The sequence below is a fragment of the Chiloscyllium punctatum genome, chromosome 1 (genome assembly GCF_047496795.1).
Source record: "Chiloscyllium punctatum isolate Juve2018m chromosome 1, sChiPun1.3, whole genome shotgun sequence".
Lineage (NCBI taxonomy): Eukaryota > Metazoa > Chordata > Chondrichthyes > Orectolobiformes > Hemiscylliidae > Chiloscyllium > Chiloscyllium punctatum.
This window is the reverse complement of record NC_092739.1, coordinates 27,398,541-27,419,412: the sequence shown is the minus strand read 5'-3', so window position 1 is coordinate 27,419,412 and position 20,872 is coordinate 27,398,541. Positions and strand designations below refer to the sequence as shown.

At 41.2% G+C, this 20,872-nt stretch overlaps 1 protein-coding gene across 1 annotated transcript in view; it reads right to left on the bottom strand.

The window, feature by feature from the left end:
• enpep (glutamyl aminopeptidase) overlaps positions 1-20,872 on the bottom strand; it is a 70,339-nt gene that overhangs the window by 25,175 nt on the left and 24,292 nt on the right. The window contains exons 2-7 of the mRNA XM_072582578.1: positions 17,039-17,180; positions 16,418-16,549; positions 15,399-15,519; positions 3,598-3,752; positions 2,299-2,412; positions 433-567 (exon numbers count right to left, since the gene is read on the bottom strand). Coding sequence (XP_072438679.1) covers positions 433-567; positions 2,299-2,412; positions 3,598-3,752; positions 15,399-15,519; positions 16,418-16,549; positions 17,039-17,180 — 799 coding nt within the window. The remainder of the gene's footprint in view (positions 1-432; positions 568-2,298; positions 2,413-3,597; positions 3,753-15,398; positions 15,520-16,417; positions 16,550-17,038; positions 17,181-20,872) is intronic.

Sequence of the window (20,872 nt, the reverse complement as noted above, 5' to 3'; positions counted from 1 at the left end):
AGACCATTCGACCTATCGTGCCTATACCAGCTCTTGAAAGCATGACGCAGCTAGTTGCATTTGTAGTCTCTGTTGCCCTCTAAATTTATAACTTGCAGTTACAGATCCCATCAGTCACAGCAAACAATCCCACTCTCGCTGTGTTCTCTCCACTTTGCAGTTGGGCAACTGGCACCAGTGCATCTTCTACAAAATTTTTTAAAAGTATGAAACGCACAACTAATGACATCTTCAGTGACGTCAGATGGAAGGCCAGGCCCAGTCGTTGGCTGGAAATTCAGCTACTGCCAGGAAGAGTGTGAGGAGCATCCCAAAGTATTTTTGGACAAAATTCAGCCCATTCAGTATGCACAGGGTTTTGCAAAATATCACAACATCCTTACAGTGCAAATAACTTATGTATTACCTTTATAATAAATTCACAATTCTTACCTTACTATATGATATGCCATCAAACACAGAAGTAATTTCTGCTGGCGTTGATACATTAACAATGATGGGATGAGATGATAACAAAGCATCATCAGCCATTACACTCAAAACATCATTTATAAGGATCTGATCCATCTGCAAAACATATCAGCGATTAGTGACCAAACCAATCATGAATCATTGTACTGCAAGTCTCTCTTTGGCAGGACTAGTGAGGCACATACCTGCCAATGTGTTATAAAGAAAAACTTATGAACATTTAGAAAATAACAGACAATAATCACTGCTTTCATTGGAAAGGTAATAAAAACATTCCCAATTTACATAATTTACACCTGACCATGAATACTTACAATTTTGATCTTATACAGGAGTGCAATTTTAAAGACTCAAAATATGGACACTTCCTGTAATTAGAAAGGCTCCTATATATTGCCTTGCTTTGTGTTCTGACTTGCATACAGATTTCAGAACTGAACTGTTCACAACCCGGGAACTGTCTGTACTTCAATAATAGCAGCAGAGAAAGGAATCTCCATAGAACATGTTCAGCCCATTTATAGATAGTTTCAATTAACCTATTCAGACATGTTATGACACATTTACAACCAATTGGATTTGAACCCAGGCCTTTCAGCTCAGAGGTAGGGGCACCACCAGTGCATTACAGGAGGCCTATTGTTCAGTAGGTCTACGCTGATATCAATGAAGTACTTTCAGAACCTGGCTCAATTTTTGTTGAGGGATCCACTTGATATTACTCACAGACCATTTTTATACATTTCAGCACTTCTTTACAATCTCACACAATTCCTTTTTAGGTGTGACAATCTCCTGGGAATTTGGATTTATGGCAGCAGAATTAGAATAATCTCCTATAATCATCACAAATTCATTTAACTTAAAGCCATAACAAACAAGGAAAACATTGATTTTCTGTACACCATAGTGCTCAAATTGGCAGAAGTCAGCTACAAATTTTTTTTTGTAAAAGAAAAGTTGACCCACTTCTATACACACAAAAAAACACCCCAAACTGATGAGGTCTCAGATAAACATTTGTGAGTTTGTCTAACAACAATCAAACATGCAAATGACCTCAGTTTTAACTTGTGAGGCACTTTGAGATGTGGCAGCACAAATGCAAATCTTTAAGAATATATTTGTTCTACATGAAATTAGACATGGCTGTCATTACAATTTTATCCAATGCATTCCTCTCCCCACCAACCCTAATCCATATAGCAGTTCCTAAATTTCTACAGACTCCATATTAACTTGCAAGGAATCTATTACTTCAGTCTTCCTCTTCCAAGTTGAGATGGGCATTTCTTACTTTTTTTCTTTCTTTTGCACCCTTCTAGTCCCTGAATCAGATTCTTTCTGCCATTTGCTGACCTTCTCTCCTATTTCAGCTCCTCTTCCCCCATTGTAGACCCTCTCTAAACCCTGACCTCCCCCTCAAAAGAATTTCCTCTCTCCTACTTGAATATACACTTCCTCCCTAGTTCTCAGCCTTGTCAATCAGGCTCTCTGCCCCACTTCTCTATACCTAGACCTCCAATCCTGTGTGCTGTCTATCAGCCTCAGTTCCCATCCCATCCCTACTTCCATTGGCCTTGGTAAGTGCTGCCATGCACGATGTTCATCCAATCACCGGCTGGTTCTCTCCCACACTTGCTGCTGATAAGGTCACCATGAACTCAAGTTTCTTCCATTTCTTTCCATTCTATTTATGGGGGTGACTTTTCTTGCCTTGGTCATCTGTATAAGTGGGTACACTTGGGGTGATTTCACTGCCAGATTGATCTGCCAATTCCATATATTTTGAGGTCTGCTCAGGAACAATGTGGAAAATTTACTTACCATAAACCAATTAGGTTCAGTGGCATTTACTCCAATGTTCTCAAAGAAACTGGCAAATCCTTCATTCAGCCATAAGTCATCCCACCAATCCATAGTCACAATATTTCCAAACCACTACAAGTAGAAACAATGTTCATTGTACACTAATTACCGTTGATTTTAAGGCACTTGACATCAATTAAAAAGGTAACTAAGTGAAACATCTGGAAGCAAACCTCCTGAGTGTTTTGCCAATTACATGTATGATTTCAACCTCACCTTCCTGCAACTGATGATTTTATGGCATTTCCACATGGAAAACCTGGATGGCCTGCAATCAAAATTCAACTTAGAATTCATAACTAAGGTTCCTAATATACAACTAAATAGGTTTACTTTGTCCTTTTTATTCATCCCCATTGCTTTTGGAAGCAATGAATACCTGCAATATAGTTTTGACAGAAACCAGATATTTGTGCATATTCTAAACATTCACAAGAATTTAGAGATTTACACATGTTAATGGATGGCCTTCAAATTAAGATAGATTAAAACTGTAAAAGACCCCTTTGCCATTTGAGATAACTTGCATTTTTTTAGCACAGAAACACATTTCTACTACTCAACCTCATGGAATGCAGACTCAAAAAGAAATATTTGTGGATGACATGGCGGCACATTAGTCAAGAGAAATTTATGAAATCATGAGGCATGGATAAGGTGAATAGCCAAGATCGGTTCCCCAGGGTGGGGTGAGTCCAAACCTAGAGGGCATAGATTTAAGGTGAGAGGGAAAAGATTTAAAAGAGACCTAAGGGGCAACCTGTTCACGAATATATGGAATGAGCTGCCAGAGGAAGTGGTGCAGGTCAGTACAATTACAACATTTAAAAGAAAGCTGGATGTGTATATGAATAGAAAGGGTCTAGAGGGACATGGACCAAACGCTGGCAAATGGGACTACATTAATTTAAGATATTTGGTTGGCATGGACAAGTTGGACAGAAAGGTCTGTTTCTGTGCTGTACATCTCTATGACTCTGATATTTTTAATCCAACGAGTATTTATTTAGTTAGATCCCTCTGTTTTTTTTTCCTTTTTATAATCTCTATTAAAATCCTATGAATGTCACTATTTCTAATCCCTTAAATTCTGTTTAGTTGAAACATAGCAACTTCCAATTCATCGCTGGATAAAACAATAGGAAGCTAGGGAGATAATTAAGATTGAGCACAAGTCTCATTATCTGCAGCTCAACCTAAAGTCAATAATATACAAACTGGCATTTCTGAGCACTTAATGTTGCATTCTTACAGTACCTGGTGAACAAGTTCATGGGCAATAACTGAAGCCACACGTTGCTTATTGTAGGAGGAAGATTCTTTTTTATCAAACAGCAAGTTAGTCTCTCTGTAGGTGATCAGTCCCCAGTTTTCCATTGCACCGGTACCAAAGTCTGGGATGGCAATCATATCTGCAATGTAGCCAACAGTATCAATAAGATTCATTTCACAGAAATACAAACAGTGTGCTCATGTTAATCTTTTAGAATCACTGAGTAAATAACCACAAGACTGCATGCAGTTGACTGCACCAGTATTCTTCTATCATTTGCAGATTATCATATGCTATAAAACACAGTCATAAAAAAGTAGCATTTAATGATTAGATGGCAGATATTTATTGTGTAAATAATATTAAATACTAATTTTTATGACTGTGATTTACTGAAGCGAATCTGGTTAATGCATTGATTCCTGTATATTTCAAAGCCTTTCTAAAAACACTGAGATAGAGGAAACAAATTATGACATTTATTCTACAAATGAAGGAGACTTAATTGTCTCAGGCTGAGCAGTTGCATTCAAGGAGTCATTGAGTTATAGAGTTATACAGCATGGAAACAGACTCTTCAGTCCATGCTGACCAGATATCCTAAATTAATCTAGTTTCATTTGCCAGCACTTGGTCCATATCCCTCTAAACCCTTCTTGTTTTTATACCCATCCAAATGCCTTTTAAATATTGTAATTGTACCAGCTACCACCACTTCCTCGAGCAGCTCATTCCATACACGCACCACCCTCTGCCAGAAAAAGTTGCCCCTTAGGTACATTTTCAATCTTTCCACTCTCACCTTAAACCTATGCACTCTAGCTCTGGGTTCCCCCAGAAAAGAACTTGGTTATTCACATTATCCATGTCCCTTATGATTTCATAAACTTTGATAAAGTCACCCCTCAGCTTCCAATGCTCCAGGGAAAACAGCCTATTCAGCATCTTCCTGTAGCTCAAACCTGCCATTCCTGGCAACATGCTTGTAAATCTTTTCTGAACCCTGTCAAGTTTCACAACATCCTTCCTATAGGAGGGAGACCAGAACCGCACCCAAATTTCAAAAGTGGAATAACCAATATCCTGTACAACCAGAACATGACCATTGGTTCTCATATACGCTCTCAACTTTTGTAAGGTCGCACAATCAGCTGCGTGCTTGAGGCAGCAGAGTTTGGCTAAGAAATGAAGATGTTAGTGGAGTGAACAGCATGCACAATACATCAGATATTAAAAAGAAAAGGAGAGTGTCCTATGACCTTTCTTTACTGAACTAGAGTTATCAAGGACTGCTCAGCTAGATCAGCCAGGAACTGTTTTGGTATTAAAGTGATTCATAAATTTAAATGACCGACATTAAATTGGCAATGTGGAGTATGCCTAATGTTACAAGTTGACCTTGTTCTTCCTATAGCCATCTTGCAACTCCCTACAGTAATATTTTCAGACCCCATTATGAGGCTGATATCGAAAAAGAACCTCAGGTGGTCTGCAGAACCTGCAGTGAAACAAACATAATTGTCTTTGAGTGCAATGTGATTGTGCTTCTCCAGCATTTGCTGTTGTATTTCAGGTCTCCAGCATCTGCAGTATTTTGTTTTTACTTTGTATCCCATAATGTCATTAGTCTCCACAATTCAATTGGTTTCTGTTATGAACATGCTCAGTGATCACCAAAAGTCATTGGAGAGAGAAAATTCCAAACAGTTAACACAGTGAAGAATTTCCTCCTCATCTCAGTCTTAAATGGCCTTTCCTTCATTCTGGGATGATATCTCCTGCTTATTGACTTATCAGCCAGGGAAATATCTTACCACATCCTGCGAAATATTTGCAGATTTCAATGAGATCACCTCATTCTTCAGAACTCTTTAGAATGCAGACACAGTCTCTCATATCTCTGCACTTAAGACAATCCCACCATCCCCAGGATTAGTTTGCACTCCCTTTATAGCAGGCATAGGTTACCTTAGGCAAGGGGACAAAAACTGTACACAATACTCCAGGAGTTATCTCACAAAGCCCTACACGACTGCAACATGACATCTTCACTCCTGGTCTCAATATCCTTGCATTTAACACTGACATACTATTTGCATTCTGAATTATGGGCGTCACTCATATGTTAACTCTTAATGACTCGTGAACAATGTCTGGGTCTCTATGAACACCCAAACTTCCCAACCCCTCAGCATTTAAAAATATCCTCTTTTCTTTTTCTCTATCAAACTGGAAATCTTCACGCTCATTCACTTTGAAATTTTCTAGCTCATACACTTAACCTGTCCAGGTCCTCATGAAATCTCTTTGTATCCTCCTTTGAACTTATGTCTCCACCAAGTTTTGTATCATTGTCAAATTTGGAAGCACTAGCAATATTTCTATGGGATACTGCACAGGGATCACTAGTGGCATGCCTGGTCAAATAAAATGTCCAATCTCATGATGAATTAAGGACTGCGAGGTCTACCTGATAAAACCAGTGGAAGAGAGCAGAGATGGAATTGTCACATAGAGACATTTTGGAATTACCAGAAAGGAAACTGCGGAGAATCAGATTGATTCTTTTGAGACTGTGATGTGTATTATTTTCAGAAGAACTGCATAACTCCTCATTAAAATAATGTAGAAAAAGGTTCTCAGTTGAAATTAGAAGTAGAATGATGAATTTGGTGTTTGGAATGGCAGTTTCTAGTAAGAATGCTTGAGAGATAAAGTGTTAAGTTAGCAATGCTCGTTTTGCTGATTTCTTTTAATTCTTTCGCTCATGTGATGAAGGCATTACTGGCTGGCCTGCATTTATTACCCACTCCTGGTTGCCCTTGATGAAATAGTGGTGTGCTGCCTTCTTGAACCGCTGCAGTCCATGTGCTGTAGGGAGACCCACAATGCCCTTATGGAGGGAGTTCCATTATTTTGACCCAAGTCAGCATGATGAGTGGCTTGGAGGGAAACTTGCAAGTAGTGGGGTTCCCTTGCCCATCTAGATAGAAGTGACTGGGTTTGGAAGGTGCTATCTAAGGATAGTTGATGAATTTCTGCATTGTATCTTGTAGATATCACACACTGCTGACATAAGGCATCATTTGCAGAGAGTGTGGATGCTTTAGATGTTATGCCAATCAAATGGGCTGCTTTATCCTCTAAGCTTCTTGAGTGTTGTTGGAGCTGCACCCATCCAGGCAAGTGGGGAGCATTCCATCACACTCCTGACTTGTACATTGTTGATGATGGACAGGCTTTGGGGAGTTACTCACCATAGCATTCCTAGTCTTTGACCTGCTCTTGTTGCCAGTGTTTATTTGGAGAGTCTACTATTTCTGGTCAATGGTGACCCAAGGATGTTGATAGTGGGGGATTCAGTGAAGTAACCTCATTGAATGTAAAGGATTAGATTGTTTCTTATTGGTGATGGATATAGCCTGGCATTTATGTGGTGCGAATGATACTTGTCACTTATCAGCCCAGGCCTAGATAATTATTCACCCCTTGTTGCATTTGAACATGGACTGCTTTAGTGCCTGAGGAGTCAAGAATGGTGCCAAACATTGTGCAATCATTAGTGAACATCCCCACTTCTGATCTCGTGATGGAGTGAAGGTCATTGATGAAGCAGCTGAAGATGGCTGGGCCTCGGACACTATCCTGAGAAACTCCTGTAGAGATGTCCTGGAGCTGGAATGGGTGACCTCCAATAACCATAACCACCTTCCTATGACTCTAACCAGCAGAGAGTTTGCCCCCGATACTCAGTGATTCTAGTTTTACTCGGGCTCCTTGATATCACAATCATGAAATGTTGCCTGGATGTCAAGGGCTGTCACTCTCAGTTCACCTCTTGAATTCAGAGCTTTTTTGATTCAAGGCTGTAATGCGAACAGGAGCTGAGTGATCCCTGCGGAACCCAAACTGGGCGTTGCTGAGCAGGCACTGCTTGATAGCACTGTTGATGAGAACTTCCATCACTGTATGATGATTGAGAGTAGACTGATTGGCTGAAGGGGTCATTGGCCACATTGGATGTGTTCTGCTTCTTGTGCACAGGGCATCCCGGAGCAATTTTCCACATTATTGGTCAGTGTTGTAACTGTACTAGAACAGCTTGGCTAATGGAGTGGCAAGTTCAAGAGCATAAGTATCCAGTACTATTGCTGAAATGTTGTCAAGCCCATTGCCTTTGCAGCATCCTGTGCCTCCAACCATTTCTTGAAATCACGTGGAATGCATCAAATTGGCTAAAGACTGGTATTCACAAGTTTGGGGATCACTGGAGGAGGCTGGGAGATAGATTATCCACTCGGAACTTCTGGCTGAAGATTCCTACGAAAGCTTCAGCTTTATCTTTTGCACTGATATGCTGGGCTCTTCCATCATTGAGAAAGGGGATATTTGTGGAACCTTCTCCTGCAATGAGTTGTTGAATTGTCCACTACCGTCTTGATTTGATGTGGCAGGACTGCAGAACTTAGGTATGATCTGTTGGTTTTGCGATGACTTAGATCTGTATCATTTGTTGCTTATGCTGTTTGGCATGCAAGTAATCCTGTTTGGTGGCTTCACCAGGTTGACATTTCATCTTCAGATAAGCCTGGTACTGCTCCTGGCATGCCTCCTGCCCTATCTATTGAACCAGGGTTGATCCCCTAGCTTAATGGTAATGGTTGAGTGAGGAATTTGCTGGGCCATGAGGTTGCAGAATGTGCTGAAGTATAATCTGCTGGTGTTGATGGTCCACGGTGCCCAGTTGAGTTGCTACATCCTTTCCAAATCTGTCCCATTTAGCACAGTGACAGTGCCTCATAACACAAGTCATGATTTGGAGATGCCAGTGTTGGACTGGGGTGTACTAAGTTAAAAATCACATAACACCAGGTTACAGTCCAACAGGTTTATTCGAAAGCACTAGCTTTCAGAGAGCTGCTGCTTCATCAGGTGGTTGTGGAGTATAAGATTGTAAGACACAGAATTTATAGCAAAAGTTTACAGTGTGATGTAACTGAAATTAAATATTGAAAAAGACCTTGATTGTTTGTTAAGTCTCTCATCTGTTAGGATGACAATGTTGGTTTCAGTTCTTTCATATGTAAATCACTTGTAATATGGTACCCTTCATTGTCCAGTACTTCCCAGGAGCTGAAAAACTATGCCATGTTCTTCATAGCCTGCAACACATTATCGATGAGGATAAGCATATCGTCAAGACCTTCCCCACACCTTCACATCTCACCTTTAAACTGCCACCAAACCTCAAACAGATCATTGCTCATAGCAAACTGCCTGGCTTTCAGGACAATACCGTACAATCTTGTCACGATAGATGCTGCAAGACATGTCAGAATGTCGAAACAGATACCACCATTACGTGTGAGGACACCTCCCACCATGTACGTGGCAGGTAATCATCCGACTCAGTCAATGTTGTCTATCTCATACGCTGCAGGCAAGAATGCCCTGAGGCGTGGTACATCAGCAAGACCAAACAGAGGCTAAGGCAACGGATGAATGGATACCACACAATAATCAACAGACAGGAGTGTTCCCTCCCAGTCGGTGAGCATTTCAGCGGTCCAGAACATTCGACCTCGAACCTTCAGGTGACCATCCCTCAAAGCAGACTTTGGGACAGGCAACAACAAAAATTGGCCAAGCAGAGGCAGATAGCCAAGTTCAGTACCCATGGGGTTGGCCTCAACCGAGACCTTGGGTTCACGCACTGCACCACACCCACACACACACACACACCTCTCACAGACTTAAACCCCTTTACACTCACACACTCTCTCACAGACACTCATAACTTCCCCCTCCACCACCCCACACACACACACCCACATGCACACATACACATATAAGTTTGTGAGGTGAATTTGTACTTGCAGAATTATGTTTTACTTTGCTCAAAAACTGCATGAATCCATGTAAGATTCAGTAAATCTGTTTTTTAGATTAGCATCAGTCCGACTATTGTGGCACAGTCGGTCGAACACAGGGCACCTCACACCTTCAATGGGCTGACATGGTACTCTTGGTAGTGGACGTTGAAATCCCCCACCCAGAATATATTCTGTGCCCTTGCCAGCCTCTGTGCTTCCTCCAAGTGTTGTTCAACATGGAGGAGTACAGATTCATCAACCGAAGGAGGATGGTATGTGGTAATCAGCAGGGGGAATTCCTTACCCATGTTTATCTGGGCTGACATGACACCAATTGTTAAAATTCATTTGAGAACGTAACTCGCAAAATGTTTTTTAAGAGTTACATATGAAAGTACTGAAACCAATATTGGTCATTCTAACAATGAGAGACTTAACAAACAATCAAGGTCTTTTTCAATACATAATTTCAGTTACATCACACTGTAAACTTTTGCTATAAAATCTGTGTCTTACAATCTTATACTCCACAACCACTTGTTGAAGGAGCAGTCTCCGAAAGCTAGTGCTTCCGAATAAACCTGTTGGACTATAACCTGGTGTTGTGTGATTTTTAACTCAACACAAGGACTGTATGGTGCTTGGTCTTGCTGATAATGTCATGATCAAATGCATCTAGAGCTAGCAAATTGGTAAGGATGAGGCAAAGTATGTTTTCCCTCTTGTGGGTTCCCTCACCACCTGCCACAAACCCAGGCTAGCAGCTATGTCTTTTAGGACCCAACCAGCTCAATCAGTAATTCCTCTGCCGAGCCACTCTTGGTAGTGGACATTGAAATCCCCCACCCAGAATATATTCTGTGCCCTTGCCAGCCTCTGTGCTTCCTCCAAGTGTTGTTCAACATGGAGGAGTACAGATTCATCAACCAAAGGAGGATGGTATATGGTAATCAGCAGGGGGAATTCCTTACCCATGTTTAACCTGAAGCCATGAGAATTCATGGGATCCAGAGTCAACTTGTTCCAAGTTTAACTACCACTGCACTGCCACCATTGCAGGGTCTACCCTGCCAGTGTGACATACCCAGGGATGGTAGTGTTGGTATCTGGAACATTTTTGGGAGATAGGATTCCCGAAGTATGACTATGTCATACACTTGTTTGCTTAGCTTGTAAGAAAGCTCTCAATTTTTGCACTAGCCAGTGGATGTTAATAAGGAGAACTTTGCAGGGTCGATAAAGCTGTTTCTGTGTTGTCTTTTCCAGGGGTTAGGTCGATGCAAGGTGGTCCATCAAGTTTCAATTCTTTGTTGAAACTTCATAGCAATTGGTACAACTGAATGGCTTTCTAGGCCATTTCAGAGTTTGAGAGTTAACCACTTTGCTGTGGGTCTGAAGTCACATTTAGCCTGGAACAGGTCAGGTTGGCAGATTTCCATCTCTGAAGGTCATTAGGGAGCCGGATGGGTTTTTCTTACAACTGACAATAGGTTCATGGCATCATTAGGTTCTTTATTCCAGATTTTTAAAAATTGAATTCAAATTCCAACATCTGCTGTGGCAGGTTTTGAGTCTGGGTGTCCTGAACATTAGCTGAGCTTCTGGATGAATCATCTAGCGATAGTACCATTGGGGTATCACCTCCCCTAAATCATATTTCATAACTTAAAATAAATTTTTTACTATCTATTTAATTTGAGAACGGGAAATTTAAATTCCTTTTTTTAAAAAATCCAGTTTTGATGGAGATTCTAATAATCCACAGGAAGGAGGAGTTCCTCCAGCACAAGGTCAGAAGGCAGTGGGAGCAGATAGCAAGAGAGGTCAATTGGAGTCAATCTTTGACCACTGAATTCAGACTCAGAAAATATTCAATGACCTCACAAGAGTGGTCAAAGTCAGCAAATGTAACTTTCAAAACCACATTCTGCCAACTGAATGACTGGCCACAGACACTGCTCAAATTACATCTCCATTTTTCACCTTTTAACAACCTCTACCAATCAGGTTTCATAGCTAAACATTCATATGTTTCACCTATCACACCTATATCTCTCAGCTTGCACATATAGCTTCAGAAATAAACCATGATATCCAAGCAGCCAAATAGAAGGAGTATGTGACACACAACCAGATAGGGATCTCTCGACTTAAAAAAGTTGAGAGCAATGGTCTTAAGGATAAACTTGAGACAGTTGTGGTGTGGCCAGAGCAGTAGATGGGGATAGTAACGATGCCAATCACTGGAAAACATGATTATACATGGGCTGTTGACACTCAGTGGAGGGGACTGCAGATGACTTTGGATGATATCGTGTTGAGAAGGCCTGGCTGTAGACTTATCTCAGTAAACAGATGTTCACAACAAAATATCTGACACATTGGGAGCATTCCAAAAAAGCTACACAGAATGCTAAAGAGCAAGGTGAGGTCCTGCAATATCATGGCATCAAACTGTGTGTCAAGCCTACAGCCCATCCTTACAATATGGAAATGTCAGACAATGTGATATGGGCCAAATCATGACATACAAAGATTACGTCCTCTCACACAAATCTCCTTGCCAAACCCCTCCCACCCCGCCCCCACCAATACCCTGAGCCCAAGCCACAGTTCATTGGTCAGCACACACTGCACATTCATGTTATGAACTGAAGCTGGGCCACGAGTCCAGGTTTTTTGATAATTGCCCAGGATCATCTGTGGACTCCTTCAAAGAAAGTCAACAGCCTCCTAACCAATGATGCTGCTGCCATTGGTACTCCATTGTAGCACTAGGACAAGTAATGGCACATACAAAACAGGCACTGGGGTGAAAAGTTGCATTTTGTACTTAATTTGGCATAACCTCATTGGTACATTTGATTTGGCAAATTTATTTTCCTCTAAGCAGTTGATCCCATAAGCATGGCCACATGCTGGAAAATGGAATTAAAGTAGTGAGGTGTCTATTTTAATTTGGTGCAGATTTGATAGGCTAAAGGGCCTTATTCTGTGTATCTCTCTACACTGGTAGATGAGTTAGGTGAGTTGCGTTTGTGAGGGTGGGGGGGTGGCGGGAGGGTGGGGAGAGCGGCGCTGGTTCTTACTGTTGCCATGAAATTGCATTCAGCAGCTGTCAGGTAAAGAGAGACAATTAAGAGAGGGCATTGGTTGGGAAACAAATGGCACTGCTTGTGTCAAATCAACGACATGAACTGCCTTGGTCTGTAAACATATGGCAGACCTGCGCTACGAAAAGCAGCCCCCGGACCAATAAGGTGTATGGCATATTTTGTCCTTTATGCCCATGCAAGCCCAAATGCTATTTTGGAGCTCCACAGGAATGTATGAGCCCAATTTCTCACCTGTTTTAAATAGTTTAAGTATTTATTTAACATGTAGATACCTTTTGGAAGATTGAAGTTGGCAGGAATTAAAATAACATTGTCAATAACTTATAGAGCTAGAAAAAGCACAACAGGTCAAGCAGCATCAGAGGAGCAGGAGAGTTGAAGTTTCAGTTTGGAACCTTTTATGACTTTCCCTGCTCCTGATGCTGCTTGACCTGCTGTGCTTTTTCCAGCTCTGCACTTTATCAATTCTGACTTTCCAGCATCTGCAGTCCTCACCATCTCCAAGTTACTGAAAATAACATAACAATTAGATGTCCTGCTCATTTGAATATTAAGAAATTAATACCCTGGACCCAAATCCATATTTAAGTTATGCCTTCCTTGTTGGAGATCGACATTGTTTCATGAAATAAACCAAATTACATCTATTCCTTGATTAGCTAATGATGACAAAAGCCACTGCAACTGAAGACAATCTGTGTTAGAGTGTCTGTGTGGCATTCACCTCTGGTGAGCATCATATAATTTGGTTCTTACTAAATATATTTGTGATATTTGTTCAGTTATGAAACTGAAAAGCAATTCCTTTTAAAAGATTACTTTGAATGATTAAAACTGTACAAAGATCTTAGATTTTCTTATACAGTGCAAAGAGGCAAGTATTAAAAAAATTCATTGAAATTCATAGAAACCCTGCAGTGTGGAAGCAGGCTGCCTGGCCCATCGAGTCCACACCACCCCTCCGAAGAGCATCCCACCAGACCCACTGTATCCCTGTAACCCTGCATTTCCCATGTATAATCCAGCTCGCCTGCACATCCCTGGACATTATGGACAATTTAGCATAGCCAATCAACCTGACCTGCACATCTTTGGACTGTGGGAGGAAACCACAGCACTGGGAGGAAACCCATGCAGACACAGGGAGAATGTGCAAACTCCGCACAGTCAGTCGCCGGAGGGTGGAAGCGCACCTGGATCCCTAGTAGTGCGAGGCAGCAGTGCTCACCACGGTACCATCCCAATTAATAAACATTACATTTTCTGCCCAAAATGAAAATGAGTAAACATTGTTATTCTGGATAAATATTACTTCAAATACTGAGCATGTCAAGACTCAATCGAACTCAATATATTTGTAACTAATGCTGCAAAGTTATTTGCAACCAAATACTATTGTCAAGTCTAAGAAATTTTAACACACAAAGGCACTTCTCACTGAGAGACAATGGAGAGTGACAAGCAACTTTGATTGATTAATGACTATTTAATCCAATGACTGACTGGCTAGCTGAAGAACTTTAACAGATAAATTCAGTTACGTCATTCAGACTGTAGATTTAACATTGCCAACTCCAAAGTGGAGGCAACAAAGGTGAGGTTGGAAGCAGATAAAATAAGAAGGAGCTGCAATACACAGGTCTCCTGGCAGTGGGAAGGAAATGGACAGGATGCCAGACCATTGGGCCTCAGTGACTGGGAGATAGGACAAAACCATACTACACCAGTAGCGTATCGACCTGGGGTCAGCCTATGCCACGGTTTGCTTGGTCGGGATGGAGGAGTGGTGTGGGGGGGGGGGGGGGGGGGGAAAGAAAGAGGAGTTGGGTGGATTGGCCATGCTAAAATTGCCCATGAAGATGCCCAGAAAGCAAGATCCCAGACCCACCTACACCAGAGCACACAAAGTTTGGAAAGTTTTCTTTGTTGGTCTCCTTGTAGGATGGCATTCCCCCTTCCTTTGTCCTCACTCAGACAGAGGCAAAATGCCTTCAAAGGCAATTTGCCACGCAAATGGTTCAATTGGGTTTCTGGTGGGCAGCAGTCTCCCAACTTCCCCACCAGTGATAAAATCGCATCACAAAAGTTGTTTTGGCACAGAAGAAGTACATTTGGCCCATCCTACCTGCATCAATTCTATCACCTAGTGCCAGTTTCCTGCTTTTTCCCCCATGTCCTCGCACATCACTACTATCCAAATAATCACTCAATGCCATTTGAATGTGTCAACTGAACTGGTCTCCATTACACTTCCAGGCAGTACATTCCATACCCTAACTACTTGCTGTGTGAAAAATGCTTTTTCTCACATCATCCTTGCTTCATTTGTGCATCACTTTAAATCTGTGTTCTCTCGTTCTTTTTTCTTTCATGAACAGGAATAGCTTCTTCCTTCAGTCCAGCCCACTCCTGATTTTGAAAACCATTAGGAAAATCTCAAGGAAAATAAGAAGTCCCAAACTTCGTCAATCTATCATCATAGCTAAAATTCTTCATCCTGGATGCACACATTACAATTTACTTATTGGGTAAGATTGATGGCTTCAGAAAATGCAGCTTAATTAATCTGAGAGTCCTCCTTCCACCACTTCCTTCTCCCATTCAGAGGAATAATAGATAGATGTAAATTAAATAAAAAATTATATGGGGATGGATGAAAAGATAATCCAAATTTGCAATGAGTGTGGTTGATAAATTACTGACAAAAACCACAGATCAATCATTACATTTTGTTTTTTTTATCATGTTGCAATATACATTTGTGATATACAAGAAAGAAACAGATATGAACAGTACCTAATTTAGGAAGTGAGTAACTCATGTTAAAATATTGCTCAAAGTAGTCAAATATATTTTTCATTGTATCTGCTGCGTAAACTGCTGTTTTGTTCTGTTCAGGCTGAACATAAATTCTCAGCTGAAAGATAAACATACAAAAAAGTAAACTTAAGCAAATATATAAATGTTACTAAATTCACTTGATTCTCTAAGAAAACCTTTGTGTCCTTATTACTTCAATGTAGTGATGTTCCCTTCTCTTATAGCAATCTAATCTCAGGCATGCAATGAGGTCTATTACGTTTTAAGTCTTCACTTTTTCCCTTCCTCTCCTGAAGCTTCTCTCTTGAACCAAGGCTTCTCAGGTGCCATTTTGTCACTCCTCAGAGAAATTGATAAACCAGATTGTATAAAAGATTAGTTGACTATAGAAATATTCCAGCTGAACCTGATCTGGTCACCTTGAAACATACAAACTCCTGTACATTTCCCCAATCTCCAAACAGTAACCAGGAGCAGCAACCTGAGCTGGTGTGCAAACACTAATGTCAGGGTCCCAGCTGCTAAAACCAGCTAAGTCAAGATTATCAAAAGTTTGTTCCAGATTTTGTGTTGTTGTGTCTGGCTAAACTCTGCATATTATTATTGCACCTAGCAGCTTTAATAAAGTTAACACCTATATTGGTGTCTCAGTGAGAGTGAATTCTGTTGAAACATCAGAGATCAAGTTTTTATGGCACTGAACCAATTGGTGATTCTGACCAAGCAACACAGTAGGCACAATTTGGTTCTGGAGCAGTACTGTCCATTTCACATGATTGCACAAAGTCGAAGTTACATCCACTGTCATTGCAATTCACTTCTGCCAGTTGCACTATCAATTACTCATTCTTCTTTTAAGTAGCTTGCAATGATTACCACATGAAACAATATACCTTATGAACACAAGGCAAGTTCATTGTTTTGCAACATCAAAATAATCAAATTTACTTTGGCATACAAATACTCGCTTGTTCTCAAGATATTAAACAACTCACAGGGATTCCTCTTGATGACGTCCTTTCTTCAGGCACAAACTGATGAACTGCGAAACAGACCAAATAGGTACTCATTGGAACAGATTTTGCAAATATGGTTTTAACCAGGCCATCACCCAGGGGTTCCACTTTCTGGAAGACAAAGAAACCCCCATGTACCATAACATACCTGTACTTCGGTTTGTTTTAGTGCCTTCACAATTGTCATAGTACTAATACAATATATTCATATTTCTCTCAATGTATAACTGATGTCACAATTTAAAGTGTGAAAATTATAAAACAGAGAAATAACACTAATTATTACTGACAGATCAAGACCAGAACTTTTAAAGCTTCCTTCCCTTATCCCAAGGAGACAATCTAGGGATTTACAAGTTACTACAAAAACATTCCATTTTTGATACTTCCCAATATCTGAACAGTGGGCTCAAAAGGTTGAAGTACATTAAATAGAAAACCATTTTAGCAAAGGCAGGCTGCAGATTCTAGATTATCTACAAACTGAACTGCGGGATAGTGAAAAAAGAAGAAACATGCTCTCAATTTTCCCATACATTCATTTTCATATATTTTATCAATTGCTACATCAATTTAATTTTTGAATTGTCATACAATTACCTCAACTGGCATGTTTGAAAGTGCTTGATATGCATTGTTATGTATTATAGAGATGGTGTATGTCGCTTTCTTGTTCGGTTCATCAAAACATGGGAAAGATTTCCGTGCATCTGTTGGTTCATGGTCTGTAGCTGCAATGCTCCTGTTGGAAAAGCAACAATTTAAATGGATACTTAAGGAAAATCAGAAATGTCAAAAACACAACCAGCCTGAAAAATACTTTCTGAAAAGGTTTTTGGATCAGTAGCTGTACAATAAAATACAGGTAATGAGGCAAGCAAAGATGCACATCATAAAAGGCAAAACCTTCTCTTATGAAATTTATCATCTTTTAAAGTAAATAATACCAGTTTTGACTAACACCCACCAAACATATGCATATGGATAGAACTTTATACTCAATATCTGTCATCCAATGGCAAGTTAAATTGATGATCGAACTGTAAATATCAGCAAGAAGATAAGTAGCCTGTGATAATAATGTGCATGGGAATCACTGATCTCCCCATGGAACTCACTGAGAATGAGCTTCCTTGGTAACAGTCAGCGGTCCAACTGGAACTCATCACCTGAACCTTGTATAACGCAGACCCAGGTTTTAGTGATTTGAAAAATCATTTGCTACGTTTTTGGCTGCACTTCAGCCCTACACTCCTGATCTTTGGGCATTTTGTGCGTAGGAGTGTGGGCGAATCAGGGAATCTCGGCTATGAACAGATCCAAGCAGCAGGATGTGGACAGAGTCATCTCTGTAGACTGCCTGCCCCTCTTCCATGGTTGCGTATGTGCCTGGGTGTCCTTCGAGAGGGAGCATGTGCTTTCTCTCAGTGCTCTCACTGCCTTTACAGAAAGATGGGACTGCGGGGGATACAGTGCTTTAGTTCCCCCAGCCACCTCCATTTTGAATTGGTCCCTTCCTGCTCTTCCAAACACCCCCCCCCCCACCCCTCTCCTTTACATTACATGGTTCACATGCCAATAATGGGTTTTGCTTGTAAATATCTAAGGGGTATTTAACTGGATGGTGGTTAATGTTTAGAAGATGAAACAAAAAGAAAGTCATGGTGATTTTGGTGTTGGGAAAGTCACTCAGTTGCTGTTGTAGCAAATCTGGGTATAGGAAAAGGAGCAAAACCACTATCACACAGAGGCTTAGTTGGTTAAAGTGCTTGAGGAGAAAGTGAGGACTGCAGATGCTGGAGATCAGAGCTGAAAATGTGTTGCTGGAAAAGCGCAGGTCAGGCAGCATCCAAGGAACAGGAGAATCGACGTTTCGGGCATCAGCCCTTCTTCAGGAATGAGGAAAGTGTGTCCAGCAGGCTAAGATAAAAGGTAGGGAGGAGGGACTTGGGGGAGGGGCATTGGGAATGCGATAGGTGGAAGGAGGTCAAGGTGAGGGTGATAGGCTGGAGTGGGGTGGGGGCGGAGATGTCAGGAAGAAGATTGCAGGTTAGGAAGGCGGTGCTGAGTTTGAGGGATTTGACTGAGACAAGGTGGGGGGAGGGGAAATGAGGAAACTGGAGAAATCTTTTCCAGCAACACATTTTCAGCTTTGGTTAAAGTGCTTCCCTAGTAAACAGGAGGTCATAGCTTCAACTTCCAGTGGTGCCTGTGCTTCATTTTAAGAAGGGGTCTTGAGATCAGAGAACATGGCACATCTGCACCAACCAACCCCACTGCCCCATGTCTGAACACTTCAATTCCCCCTCCCACTCCGCCAAGTACATGCACGTCCTGGCCCTCCTCCATCACCAAACCCTAACCACCTGACGCCAGGAGGAAGAATGCCTCATCTTCTGCCTGGGGACCCTCCAACCATACGACATCAATGTGGACATCACTAGTTTCCTCATTCCCCCTCCAGCCACCTTATCCCAGGTTCAACCTTCCAACTTGGCATCACCCTCATGATCTGTCTTACCTATCCATCTTCCTTCCCTTCGTTCTGCTCCACCCTATCATTACCCCAACTTGCATTTACCTATCACACTCTCAGCTACCTTTTCCCCCAGCCCCACTGTCCTCTCATTTATCTCTCTACCTCTCTACCCCCTTGGCTCACAAGCCTCATTCCTGATGAAGAGTTCTTGCCCGTAATGTTGATTCTCCTGCTCCTTGGCTGCTGCCTAACCTGCTGTGCTTTTCCAGCACCACACTCTCATCTCTAATCTCCAGCATCTGTAGTCCTGACTTTCTCCTGGAGGTTGAGAGCTTCAAGTTCCTATGAGTGATGATAACCAATAACCTGTTCTGGAATTCCCATGTCGATACATCATACAAGATATAACAATGCCTCTTCTTCCTCAATATGCAAAATGGGCGTGTAATAATCATACCTTTTGCAACCAGAACTGGACCCATGTCTTGCGCATGCTGACTTCTTCAGAAACTTGGAGCCAGGAACATGCATGAAATTAGGCTTAACACGGATTGTAGCCCTGCTTTGTTATGCACCATATCAATATAAATAATTAGTATCACAACGCGATTCACTTTTCCCCTTCAGCACACCTTGAGCAAAATTCTTACTTGGTATTACCATCTGATACAAAAGCAGTTTGTGATAGATAATGACTGAAAATTCAGATAGTAGATTCTAATGCCCAAAGTAACCTCTGCCCAAAGTATCGTCTCTCTTGCTTGCCCCACCAGAATTACTTCTAGCCACTCCACTTTCATTATTAATTACAAATGATAGCAAAGGTTGTTGATGGTCTTTTCTCATGTAAACCTTGTTACTGATACTTCCCAGGAGGACTGGGAATGGGTCCGGTATGACCCAGGATTAGACTGTAATGGCCCAGAAGTTATTTCACAGAGGCAGAGCGCTTTGTGGAGGAATCCTCTCTAAATTTCCTAGCTCTCACCTGAGACTTCTGTCTGGACTGAAGTATTCAGTAGCAATTTTTCCAATTGTTGGTAAGAATCTGATGCTTGAACCACCAAACCCAGTTGTTCAGATATTCCTACCATTCATTCCATGGCAGAATCTCTCTTGATTACAGCAACAACTTTGCTGCCTTCATCCCATGGAAGAACCTGCTTTCCTTATTGTCAGAACTTTTGACTCGTTCAACTTGACTCACGTCTCAGCTTCAAGCTAGACTGGCTATACATTTTACACTAGGCAAAAGTGGGTACTGCAGATGCTACAGATTAGAGTAAAGATTAGAGTGGCGCTGGAAATGTTTAGCAGGTCAGGCAGCATCCGAGGAGAAGGAAAATCAACGTTTTGGACAAAAGCCCTTCATTAGGATTTTCCCATTCCTCAGACGCTGCCTGACCTGCTATACTTTTCCAGCCCCACTCTAATCTTTACACATTTTGCACTGCTCCACCTATTATGTGCAAGAGCAAAATCCACAAAACTAGTTTGGAATATAAGCTGACATTTCAAAATTGCATTTGAGTTGGTGGTTACTACACAAGAGTATCAGCAATCACTAAGATAGTATACTGTTTTTCATTGCTGACACGATATTGTTCCAATTAACTTGTCTGGATCCAAATCTTAAACTACCCACCATACAAGTAGTGTGAACATAGCACTTCAGATTTTATAACAGTATGTTTAATACATACATGCTAAGGTAACCTCATGGAGAAACTCAAATATGAATCTGCAATCCAAACACATTTGCAAATGTTACATGAAAGAGATATTTGCAGCAAGGATAAATCAGTCGTCATCTTCTTTTATTGCATATTTAAATTGTTTTGAAACTGTCTGTTCTCCAGTTATTGCTAGCAAGTCTCCCATGTTGCATTTGGTCACTAGCCTACTGTTGCCAAAGAAAGGACTGTGGGAGAGACGGAAGAATGAAACCCAAACAT